Below are 13,204 nucleotides of genomic sequence, written 5' to 3'. Positions count from 1 at the left end.
GGAACTGTACTGCCAACCTAATGTGGGGGGAACTGTACTGCCAACCTAATGTGGGGGGAACTGTACTGCCAACCTAATGTGGGGGGAACTGTACTGCCAACCTAATGTGGGGGGAACTGTGCTGCATACTTAAAGTGGTAGTCTACTAATAAGATATATAAGTGTGCATAGGAATTTGTTCATGGTTTTTTTTATCAATAGTCCGGCGCTCCAACGGTCTGAGGGACCGTGAACTGGCCCCCCTTTAAAAAGTTTGAGGACCCCTGATATAAGGTCTCACAGCTGACAATGTATATCAGAGAAAAAACCAAGCCATGAAAGGGAAAGAACTGCCTGTAGAGCTCAGACACAGCTCTGTCTATATAAGGTCTCACAGCTGACAATGTATATCAGAGCAAACACCACGAGGAGGAAAGAACTGCCTGTAGATCTCAGACACAGCCCTGTCTATTTAAGGTCTCACAGTGCATTTCAGAGCAAACACCAAAATATGAGAAGGGGGGGGAGAGAACTGCCTGTAGACCTCAGAGATTATGTGGAGGCACAGATCTAGGGAAGGAAACAAACATTTCTGCTGCACTGATTCTTACATGGAAGACTGAACAACCAGAACTCTGCCTAGAGCTGCCGCCCCATCAAACCAAGTGATCGGGGGAGAAGGGCATTGGTAAGAGAGGAGACTGAGAACCCAATGGCCACTGAGCTCCAAAGATACTGTGTGCAGATGGGAGAAACTTCCAGAAACATCACATCACTGCAGCCTTCACAATCTGGGCTTTATGGCAGAAAGAAGCTTCTCCTCAGGAATAACACATGGAAGACGCCTGAGGGTTACAGAAAATAATCTAAAGGATTAGACTGAGGAACAGAATTCTCGGGTCAGATGAAACCTCAATTCTAAGGCTGTGCTCACACCTCGGAATTTCCATGTAGAATTCCACATTGGCATTCTCCACAGAGATTACGCTGCAGCAGAGTCTTGTTGAATTAAACAGAATTTCCACAGCAGATGTTTCTGGCATGGAAATTCAGATTTCCGTATCAACAGAAAGAACGAAAAAGTCCTTTCTTTCTGAGACTGCGCATTCATGTTAGATTTTCCGTGTCGACATACCGATGTGTGAACATGACCGGAGCGTCACTTCTGGGGAAAAAAAACAAGCCATGTTCCTCACCTGCCTAATACCATCCCTACAGTGATCATGGTGGGGGCAGCATCATGTCTGGAGGAAACCAGGTACTGCCCATCACCTGCCCAATACCATCCCTACAGTGATCATGGTGGGGGCAGCATCATGTCTGGGGGAAACCAGGTACTGCCCATCACCTGCCCAATACCATCCCTACAGTGATCATGGTGGGGGCAGCATCATGTCTGGGGGAAACCAGATACTACCAATCACCTGCCCAATACCATCCCTACAGGGATCATGGTGGGGGCAGCATCATGTCTGGGGGAAACCAGATACTACCAATCACCTGCCCAATACCATCCCTACAGTGATCATGGTGGGGGCAGCATCATGTCTAGGGAGACCAGGCACTGCCCATCACCTGCCCAATACCATCCCTACAGTGATCACGGTGGGGGCAGCATCATGTCTGGAGGAAACCAGGCACTGCCAATCACCTGCCCAATACCATCCCTACAGTGATCATGGTGGGGGCAGCATCATGTCTGGGGGAAACCAGGTACTGCCCATCACCTGCCCAATACCATCCCTACAGTGATCATGGTGGGGGCAGCATCATGTCTAGGGGAAACAAGGCACTGCCCATCACCTGCCCAATACCATCCCTATAGTGATCATGGTGGGGGCAGCATCATGTCTGGAGGAACCCAGGAACTGCCCATCACCTGCCCAATACCATCCCTATAGTGATCATGGTGGGGGCAACATCATGTCTGGAGGAAACCAGGCACTGCCCATTACCTGCCCAATACCATCCCTACAGTGAAGGATGAAGTGCTCTGAGCCTCAGACTGGGCAGAAGGTTCACTTTCCAACAAGACAATGCCTCTAAGCAGACAAGTTGTCCACAGCGTAGTGGCTTAGTAACTGCTGTAAGCTCTCTGCAGCACATTGGTGAGAAATGAGACCACATACACATGTTCAGTTGTCAGAAAATATAATGAGAAAAAAAATTGTCACAATGGGTTTTATCAATTTAACAACAGCTTTAACACGGGGTGGAGGCAAGTATATAGAGTCATACCTGAAACTTTGACATCTCCTGTGTTGTGTTCACCATTCTCCAGGACTGAGGGATGGCTACCTGCATGAGAAGATGTACGTGTTAATGTTTAACTTACATAAAAAATAAAATTAAAAAACTCCACCAGAGTACAGCTCTGGAGTATAATACAGGATATAACTCAGGATCAGTACAGGATAAGTAATGTAATGTATGTACACAGTGACCTCACCAGCAGAATAGTGAGTACAGCTCTGGAGTATAATACAGGCTATAACTCAGGATCAGTACAGGATAAGTAATGTAATGTATGTACACAGTGACCTCACCAGCAGAATAGAGAGTACAGCTCTGGAGTATAATACAGGATATAACTCAGGATCAGTACAGGATAAGTAATGTAATGTATGTACACAGTGACCTCACCAGCAGAATAGTGAGTACAGCTCTGGAGTATAATACAGGATATAACTCAGGATCAGTACAGGATAAGTAATGTAATGTATGTACACAGTGACCTCACCAGCAGAATAGTGAGTACAGCTCTGGAGTATAATACAGGATATAACTCAGGATCAGTACAGGATAAGTAATGTATGTACACAGTGACCTCACCAGCAGAATAGTGAGTACAGCTCTGGAGTATAATACAGGCTATAACTCAGGATCAGTACAGGATAAGTAATGTAATGTATGTACACAGTGACCTCACCAGCAGAATAGAGAGTACAGCTCTGGAGTATAATACAGGATATAACTCAGGATCAGTACAGGATAAGTAATGTAATGTATGTACACAGTGACCTCACCAGCAGAATAGTGAGTACAGCTCTGGAGTATAATACAGGATATAACTCAGGATCAGTACAGGATAAGTAATGTAATGTATGTACACAGTGACCTCACCAGCAGAATAGTGAGTACAGCTCTGGAGTATAATACAGGCTATAACTCAGGATCAGTACAGGATAAGTAATGTAATGTATGTACACAGTGACCTCACCAGCAGAATAGAGAGTACAGCTCTGGAGTATAATACAGGATATAACTCAGGATCAGTACAGGATAAGTAATGTAATGTATGTACACAGTGACCTCACCAGCAGAATAGTGAGTACAGCTCTGGAGTATAATACAGGATATAACTCAGGATCAGTACAGGATAAGTAATGTATGTACACAGTGACCTCACCAGCAGAATAGTGAGTACAGCTCTGGAGTATAATACAGGATATAACTCAGGATCTGTACAGGATAAGTAATGTAATGTATGTACACAGTGACCTCACCAGCAGAATAGAGAGTACAGCTCTGGAGTATAATACAGGATATAACTCAGGATCAGTACAGGATAAATAATGTAATGTATGTACACAGTGACCTCACCAGCAGAATAGTGAGTACAGCTCTGGAGTATAATACAGGATATAACTCAGGATCAGTACAGGATCAGTAATGTAATGTATGTACACAGTGACCTCACCAGCAGAATAGTGAGTACAGCTCTGGAGTATAATACAGGATATAACTCAGGATCAGTACAGGATAAGTAATGTAATGGATGTACACAGTGATCTCACCAGCAGAATAGTGAGTACAGCTCTGGGGTATAATACAGAATGTATTACACAGTTGTATATATATTTTGAGGCCCACTTACCTTCAGATGACTGACTGTTGCCAGGTCCATTGGCTTCGTCATCATCCAACAGCGGAACATAGTCCGTTTTGTCGAATCTTTCCCCTATGACATCATCATAAGGCTCCGCCTCTAGAGAGCTGATAAAGTCACGCTTGATCTCTGGCTCAATTTCTGGTGGGGCATCGGTCAGGGCATCCACAAGTTCCAGATCTGCCATTCTCTATTTTTGGGTCTAAAGAAAAGATGGAGACAACTGAGAAAAGGCTTTGATGTGCAGAAAGAACAAAAACATGACAGGGAGAAATAGCGAAAACCCAATCCATGACTCAATCTATATACAGCACATACTGGGAATCTTATGAGATTTGTCAAAATTGGACACAACCAAGAAAACCCTCAGCAGTCACACAGCTTTACTTCACTCCTGAACAGCAATATGGTTATGGCAGTGAAGATTCCCCTACCTATAAACAACTACAGAAGGCAGATTTGCTTTTCTGGATTCTAGAATAGCTGTGTGACCGCCATGAGCTGTGATGGATCTCATTATCATTATTAGCAGTTTTCCCAGACACCGCAGAGTAGAATTCCTTCAAACCTGACAGAAGCAGAGTGGGGATTTTATGATAAAACATTAAAAAGAATGAAAAGGAGAATAAATACAGAAGACACTTTCGGATTTCCAGTTAATGTGGGCATAAAATGCTGATATCCTCTGGGTGCGGATTAAGCTGCGCTGACACAAATATAGCTATAAATCCCCGGGATGCGGCAGCTGCAGTGAAGAAGCCCCGGTAATACACAGGACGTGCACTAATCCCCGAAGATTGTGACAAGCTCAGCAATAACCAGCAGCTAAAAATGTCACCTCAAAACTGCAGTGAGAAGTCCCCGACCTCAGACAGGGGGGCGCCCCAGGCGAGTCTATGACGTCATCTGAGAGATACATACGTCAGAAGAACGTAATGATCGCCAAAACCAAACTAAGCAACCGCCTATGGTACAAATACTGAGCTGCAGTTTCTATTTAAAAAAAAAAAAAAAAAAAAATTTTAATCTGCCCCTTAAAATGGGGAACTCAGCGGCTCAGCGTTTGAAACAAACTGTTCCGAACGCTCAAGCCGGCAGCTCGTGATGCCATAGCCCCGCCTCCTCATAAAGTCACGTCCTGCCCCTCAACACAAGTCTATGGGAGGGGGCGTGACAGCCGCCACGCCCCCTCCCATAGACTTGCATTGAGGGGCGGGGCGTTACACCTGGAGAGGGCGGGGCTGTGAAGTCACAAGCTCCCGGCGCCGCCTCCAGCGTTCGGAACAGTTTTTTCCAAACGCTGTGCAGCGGAGCGCCCCTTTAAAGATCAGGCCAATTTTACATATCTGTTTTTCCCTCCTCACTTTCTAATAACTATAACTTTTTACCTTATTTAGTGAAACCGACATCTATCTTTATTCTATGAGTCTGTGCGATTCAGGGGTGCAGACAGGAGTGACACATGTCTCAGCCTTTTAACCCTTTAACAATGCAGGGTCGTTTTGGTCCTGAGGATGTAGCGAATGTTCATGCCCGCATTTTGATTTTCCTCCTTCCTTTTTAAAATCCATAACGCTTGGATATTTAGTTTTTATTTTAAATTCATCAGTGTAAGAAATGTGAAACTAAAATATATATATTTTTTTTACGTCGGGGCTGCACCGTGCACCATAATCTGTAGTTTTTATCAATGCTGGGGACGGGAACGTCGGAGAGCTTTCAGCCTATCACCGGCCACAGCGATGTTCCGCCTCGGCCAGTGATAGGCTGAGCCCACTGTCATGTAAGGAGCCGGCTCCTTACATGACAGTGGGCTCAGCCTATCACCGGCCGAGGCGGAACATCGCTGCGGCCGGTGATAGGCTGACTGCTGTCTGACGTTCCCGTCCCCAGGAAACAAGTGAGGCCGGTACCGGACTAACGGGAGGTAAGATAAAGTTTATTTTGTTGATTTTTTGCAGCCCGGGCATAGGGATACCACACAATATAGAGCAGTGGTCTCCAACCTGCGGACCGGACCTTCAGATGTTGCAAAACTACAACTCCCAGCATGCCCGGACAGCCAACGGCTGTCCGAGCATGCTGGGAGTTGTAGTTTTGAAACATCTGGAGGTCCGCAAGTTGGAGACCACTGGTATAGAGTGTCAGCGCCGGCGGCCGCAACAAACAGGACGAGGAAGGCATTGCATGCGGGTGACATGCGCGTAGTACCCTGATGGGGACAGCGCTGGGCTGATAATTGGGGGGGGCAGAACAGCGCTCACAGGTCACATAGGATTCGTTTCCCAATGTGGGGACAGTGCAGCGCTGGGCTGATTCATTCATTTGCGAGGGGGAGGGGCCAAACCGGTATTGCGGTATGGGTTAAAATTCATATCGTGCAGCACAAAAGTTTCGGTATTCGGTATGAACGGGTATACCGCCCAGCCCTAGGGAAAGTTGCCAAGTTGCCCATGGCAACCAATCAGATCGCTTTCATATTTCAGAGGCCTTTTCAAAAATGAAAGAAGCGATCTGATTGGTTGCTATGGGCAACTCAGCAACTTTTACTCTGGACAGGCATTGATAAATCTCCCCCTTTCATGACACCTAATGAGACCAAAAATTAAGTAATTCTGGCATTTGGCATCTTTTATATTTTAGCATTTAATTTCTTCATTTTGTTTAAAATTAAAAAAAAGTGGGAAATTTGAATAATCATTACAGGAGGGGCCTATTTATACTTTTAGGTTGTACGGAATCAGTTAGATCGGGTCTCTGTTAGTAGAGCCTGCCAAAATTGTGTCTCAGGGGTGCAGACAGGAGTGACACGTCTCTTAACCCTTTAACCCTTTAACAATGCAGGGTTGTTTTGGCCCTGAGGACATAGTGAATTTTCATGCCCGCATTTTGTTTTTATCTCCTTCCCTTTTAAAACCCATAACACTTCATGGATATTTGGTTTAAGATTAGTTAACTAAACAAATGTCAACGTATTTGAAGTTAAAAGGGCATTTCAGCTTTATACATCTTATTCCCTATCCAAAGGACAGGTGATAAGATGTATGATCACAGGGGTCCCGCCTCTGGGACCCCTGTGAAGCCCCCGGCATTTTGTGCTGGGCGCTGCCTCCGAGGCAGACATGTGACCTCACTGTAACGCCACACCCCCTACCCCTCCTGTTTGGAGCCCCAATGCGCTAGCACAGGAGCGCATCACGACCCCTGCCCGAAGTTAAGGCTGCCACGTCCCTTTCCATATAGTTCTATGGGAGAGCCTTTGGTACTCCCATAGAGCTATATTGAGGGGGGCCTCCACTACGGGTGGGGGTCATGGCGCGCGCTCCTGTACTAGCGCTCCGAGGATCCAAACCTGAGACCGTGGAGTGCCCCAGCACTCGGATCCACCATGATCTAAAACTTATCCCCTATCCTTCGGATAGGGGACAAGTTTTTGATCATGAGACTTTTCCTTTAAGCAACAAGCGAGGCTGTGGCCCTATGATGTTTACTATTATTTTAATGATATTTAATGACTGACTAATTACTTATTGTCCGGAACGCGTCGTTTTTATGATCGTTGCACTTTTTTTGTATCCTATGCTTGAATAAATATTTTTGATACTTTGGACTATCCTTGTGGAGCTGGACTTTTTGATTTTCTTTACTAACATTTTAATAGCTTTGACATCTTCTGCACCAGGCAATGCCAAATGTCTATTTTTATTTACATTATTTTGTTTGAAAAAATGGAAAAAGGGAGTCGATTTCAACTTATTAGGGGGGGGGGGGGGGCCTTTCCACATTAAATATTTTTTTTTTCACAATAGGGACTTACATGCAATCAATTCATAGCATACACTGTCCAATATAGTGCCATAGCAATGACCAGTGTTCTTGGGGGGGGGGGGGGGGGGACACAAGCTGCCTGTATTCTTTGAGCAAAAATCAAACAGCACATGATTGACATATCAGTCATAGAGCCATTGAGGTGTATTGAGAGATGCTAGATGCTTTCCTAGATGCTTTCAGCAGCCAAAGGCCGACACAAAGTTGTCATGGAGCAATCGCCTCTGCCCTTTAGATGCTGCTGTCAAAGCTGGCAGTGGCATTTAAAACTACAGTTCTAGTTGCACTTTGTGGTGCAGTGGTTTGGATCTGCTCCCCAGAGCAGCCAGAGGCCTTTGCTAGGCCAAAATAGCTGTATGGGGGGTCACCTGACACAGACACACCACCTAAGAACCAATGGGAGGAGGCGGGTGTACGTGTGTCAGGCAATCAAGCATCCTAAGGTGACTCAGCAGTCCTAACACATTTGGCTGCGGATCACAGAATTTTTCACTACACATTTTCCAAAAAACAACAAAAAACACACACACACTGTAAAAAATTTTGTAATTTTTCAGACCTGAAGAATCAAAACAACACCAACACAGTGAATGACCCAAAAAAAAAAATAAAAAAAAATTTTTTTAAACCAACCCCTCCACAGACCACAATTTGCATCATATTTGAAGCTAAAATGAAAGATACTAGAGATGAGCAAACTTACAGTAGATTCGATTCGTCACGAACTTCTCGGCTCGGCAGTTGATGACTTATCCTGTATAAATTAGTTCAGCCTTCAGGTGCTCCGGTGGGCTGGAAAAGGTGGATACACTCCTAGGAAAGAGTCTCCTAGGACTGTATCCACCTTTTCCAGCCCACGGGAGCACCTGAAAGCTGAACTCATTTATGCAGGAAAAGTCATCAACTGCCGAGCCGAGAAGTTCGTGACGAATCGAATTTACTGTAAGTTCACTCATCTCTAAAAGATACCATTACAAACCCTCATATAGCTCTGTGTATTGAAAAATAAAAGTTAAGCCTATTAAAAATGAGGAGGAACACTTGAATGCAAATATGAAAATTGGCTGAATCATTAAAGGGTTAAATAGAGATTTTAAAATCTCTTTCTGACACCAAAAGGATTTACAGAAAAAAAAAAAAAAAAAAAAACTCTGAGTACCCCTTTAAAATGTTAAGGAATTACAAAAAAAAAAAAAAAAAAATTTAAATTAAAAAGCACAAAAAAGTTTGATATATAGAGCAGTTACAATTTCAGCAAATGAAGAGTCAACTTTGTAGAACACCCACTGTACGGATCATCTGCTCCCTATGGCTCCCGAAGTCCCAGCATGTAGACCATACAGACCACTGGGATACCAAGGACCTGGACACATTGGGCGAGATTAGTCAAAATCTGTGCAGAGAAAAAGTTGACCAGTTGCCCATAGCAACCAATCAAATCGCCTCTATCATTTTTTTGAAAGCCTAATCAACATGAAAGAAGCGATCTGATTGGTTGCCATGGGTAACTAGACAACTTTTCCTCTGCACACGTTATGATGACTTTCCCTCATTGATCAAAGACTGAAGTGATCATCGGCCGTATGTTCTACCTCCAACTCTCAGCAGACTCCAAAATACCTCGGCTATAAGCTCCTTAGAGGGGATTATGGGAGCGGGAAGAACGTTTTAAGACAAGCGGATACAAACAAACAGGCGGATATTTTGCAGATACTTCAGGTCGTTGTGTACACCACAGCAGAAGGCACAAGATACGGATCTGGGGAGGAAGTCAGCAGAAAAATGTGGATACATATCTCCTCCAATAAACATGTCCTCCATGAAGTTACCTGAATTACAGCAACTACTCCAGAACTACAACTCCCATCATGTCCTGAGGGCTATCACTGTATGATTGAGTTGCAGTTTTGGAAAGGCTGGAGATCCACCAATTGGGGTACACTGATCTAAGATCGAAAGATTAGCCGTAGGCTGTCATCTCATGTTCAGGGGTGTGGAAATTTAATAAAAACACTACTTGCCCACGGGCTAAGACGGAGCAGAATCTACTTGTCCCTCATGAGAATTCACTTGTCCGAACCAATTTTCGGCCGCTTGATTACAGCAATACCATATTTGTATAGTTTGTAATGTTTTAGTAAATAAAAAAAATTCATAACTTTTTCGAATTTTTTGTAATTGCCATTTTTGACCCCTGTAGAGCTTTTAAAAAAAAAAAATGTATATATTTTTCACATACGAGGCTGTACGAGGGCTCATTTTTTACGCCATAATCTGTTTTTGTATCGGTACCATTTTGGTATTGATCTGACTTTTTAAATGGCTTTTTAACTTTTTTTCTGTGATATTATAAAAATTGCAATTTGTGTTTTTTTTTTTTTTTTACACACATTTACGTCATTTACCGTATGGGATACATAATGTTATATTTTAATGGTTCGTACAATTCCGCACGCAGCGATACTAAATATGTTTATTTTTATTACCTGAAGAAGTGCCGGGAGCGGCACGAAATAGTTATGGTCCTCTGACGCCCCGCTATGCATTGATTTTATATGCACAAAGAAAATAAAGAAGCCTACCTGATCACCTGAAACGTGAGTGCCACCGCAGTGTTTCTTTTTTGGTCTATGCATGGACTTTATTTTTATTACGTTTACATTTTTTTTTTTATATAGGAAAAAGGAGGCGATTTGAACTTTTAATATGGAAGGGATTAATGGATGTCAAACTTTTTTTTTTTTTTTTTTTTTTTAACACTTTATTAGACTTTTAGGAGGAATCATTAGATTTCTCTTACAGATCAACAGAGTTCATTGATCTGTGTGCTCTGCGCTCCATTGATAAGAGTCTGGCTGGACTAGGCTCTATCAATGACAGAGCCATGGACATCAGGGAACAGAGGTAAGCCCTCCGGCTTCCCTTATAGCGGATCGCGACCGCCCCACCCACCCCCGGGGGGGCCCCACAGGGAGCATCCACATGTTCCTTTAGACACCGTTGTCAGCGGCGATCTAAAGGGTTAATAGCCCGGGTTAATTGCCCGGAGCAGGGCTAAGGGCCGGAAAAATTAACCTGCCTGGCCCCCGGAACTGCATGTCCTGGGCGTCGGGCGATAGGAATTCCACATCCATGTAGTTTTGGACCAGTGGGAGAGCCACAGGTTGGGGACCACTGATCAAAGAACAAGGGATCAGCCAAAGGCTGTCAGTGCATGTTGGGGTAGTAGTTATATAACAGCAAGAGAGCCACAGTTTAAGGAACATAGACTTAAAAGATCCATGTACAGGGGACATTTAAAAAAAAGGTACAGTCTATGCTTCCTGGGACTCTTCTACGGGAGTAGTAGAGTCAGTGCAGGTCTATGGGAGACTGAGCACTAGATGGCAGCAGAGATCATCCACACCAGAGCATTGTACCCTGGCAATCAGGACCCCCTGAAGAAGGAAATAGAACAAAGGTGGGGAGTGTAAACCTACTAAACAGCCATTGTACAGAGGCTTCCTACTCCTGGTCACTAAACACCAGCTGCAACAACTTATCACCACAATATAATAGAGGAGAGGGGATGGGGGGGCAGCACCACCTGCACCCACAGTCCGATAACACCAAAGCCTGGGTGTACATGAAGGTTATATATGTAGATGACCCACAGTGCCCCCCCTCCCTTCAGCGCAATCTACTTCAATAAAATTTCCGCTGCTGTTTATAAACTTCCTCAGTCAATGGGACGGCAGTAACAAGAACAGCCAGGTACCCGGCCACAGCAGGCAGCGCGCTCTTGTGACTGACATCAGCGGATCCGCAGTGTAAAATACGATGCAGATGCGCTCCATGTGAGCCGACCCTAAAAACAACATTTGGGAAGAGTCTTGATGCTTATAGTATTTCCATTTGCCTCTAACATTCCTTCCAAAAAAGTCCTTTCCAACTGGATGCATGGAACAACGGAAAAGTCTCTCACCGCCATCTTGGTTTCTGTGAGTTAAACGCACCCATTATTTCCACCCTATACAAGATCATACAGGCTTTGTGCGAGCAGAAATCACGGCTACAGTCTGCTTGGTAGTTTGTGGCTGTAGTATCCGTGACAAATAGTTTACAATCCTGGTGAACAGGTGTCACGTGCCGTTCCCTTATGTTCTCTCCGGAGACCACATGACAACCAAGATATTTATACAAAATACCGGCTGTAAGCGATTCGTCCAGGAGTTTGTCAGGCCCGAAAAATGTAGGACACCAATGTCTGATCTAGTGTTCCCCAACCAGTGTGTGCCTCCAGCTGCTGCAGAACTACAACTCCCAGCATGCCAGGACAACCGTTGATGATAAACCGACCAACAGAAACCAGGTGGAGAGTTAAAAATCAGACATGAACAGTCTTAGCAATAGATCAGCACAATGTAAAGAAGAATATGGCCGCCATTCCAGATCCTACAGAGTTTAGGATCCAGCTGCCTCAGAGAACAAGACGCCGGCTCAGAGACCTGAGGAATGTAATATATTCACCGCCTGGAGGACGGATAATACAGGTTCAGTGTAATCGATGCACCGGCTGAGGCTGGATCCAAGGCGCTGCAAGAGATAACCTAATACCGGGGGAAATCATGGATCCAGATCAGGGGAGGTGCAGATAACCACCTGGATTTACAGCGCTGAACCCCCAGAGAACTGTACCCCCCAGGCTCACATAGGTAGAAGACTGAGCACCCTAAGCTGAAACGTATAGCGTTATGATCCAGAGCTGCATGCACAACCCCACTGGGTCATTCACAACAAGCTCATATACTGGGAGCCTATCCTGAGATGGCGTCAGACAGCATTCACGCAGAGGTCGGTCATTTAACCCTTCATTCAAAAATATCAAGACATTAAAAAAAAAAAACACCATGCGCCACAGGTTTCAGGCCACTGATCAGCACTGATCAGTTAACCCCTTAACGACCACAGACAAATGTACATCTTGGTGCGGCAGTACTTAGTGCACCAGGACATACATTTACGTCCTGTGTATGACTGCAGCATCGGAGCGGTGCTCGCGTCATACACTGCAGGTCAACAGCCGGAGACCTGCCGGTAATGGCAGAAATCCGCGATCGCGAGGATGTCCGCCATTAAATGGGTGCCAGAAGGTTAAACAGATTTGTAAATTAATTCTATTAAATATCTTAATCCTTCCAGTACTTATTAGCTGCTGAATACTACAGAGGAAATGGTTCTCTTTTTGTAACACAGAGCTCTCTGCTGACATCATGACCACAGTTCTCTCTGCTGACATCTCTGTCCATTTTAGGAACTGTCCAGAGCAGCATATGTTTGCTATAGAGATGTCAGCAGAGAGCACTGTGGTCATGTCAGCAGAGAGCTCTGTGTTCCAAAAAGAAAATAAATTTCCTCTGTAGTATTCAGCAGCTAATAAGTACTGGAAGGATTAAGATTTTTAATAGAATTAATTTACAAATCTGTTTCATTTTCTGGCACCAGTTGATTTAAAAAAAATAAAAAATA

The 13,204-nt window shown here is 44.4% G+C and overlaps 1 protein-coding gene across 10 annotated transcripts in view; it reads right to left on the bottom strand.

The window, feature by feature from the left end:
• The window catches only part of LOC130272842 (microtubule-associated protein 4-like), a 168,994-nt gene that overhangs the window by 97,856 nt on the left and 57,934 nt on the right, over positions 1 to 13,204 (bottom strand). For all 10 annotated transcript variants that reach the window (XR_008843759.1, XR_008843762.1, XR_008843761.1 and 7 more), the window contains exons 3-4: positions 3,857 to 4,070; positions 2,218 to 2,277 (exon numbers count right to left, since the gene is read on the bottom strand). Coding sequence is in view for 6 of the 10 variants with exons in the window: in XM_056518794.1 (XP_056374769.1) it covers positions 2,218 to 2,277; positions 3,857 to 4,055 (259 nt within the window). In the remaining 4 variants the exon portion in view is untranslated. The remainder of the gene's footprint in view (positions 1 to 2,217; positions 2,278 to 3,856; positions 4,071 to 13,204) is intronic.

The sequence above is a fragment of the Hyla sarda genome, chromosome 5 (assembly GCF_029499605.1).
Source record: "Hyla sarda isolate aHylSar1 chromosome 5, aHylSar1.hap1, whole genome shotgun sequence".
NCBI lineage: Eukaryota > Metazoa > Chordata > Amphibia > Anura > Hylidae > Hyla > Hyla sarda.
This window is presented reverse-complemented; position numbering and strand designations above follow the sequence as displayed.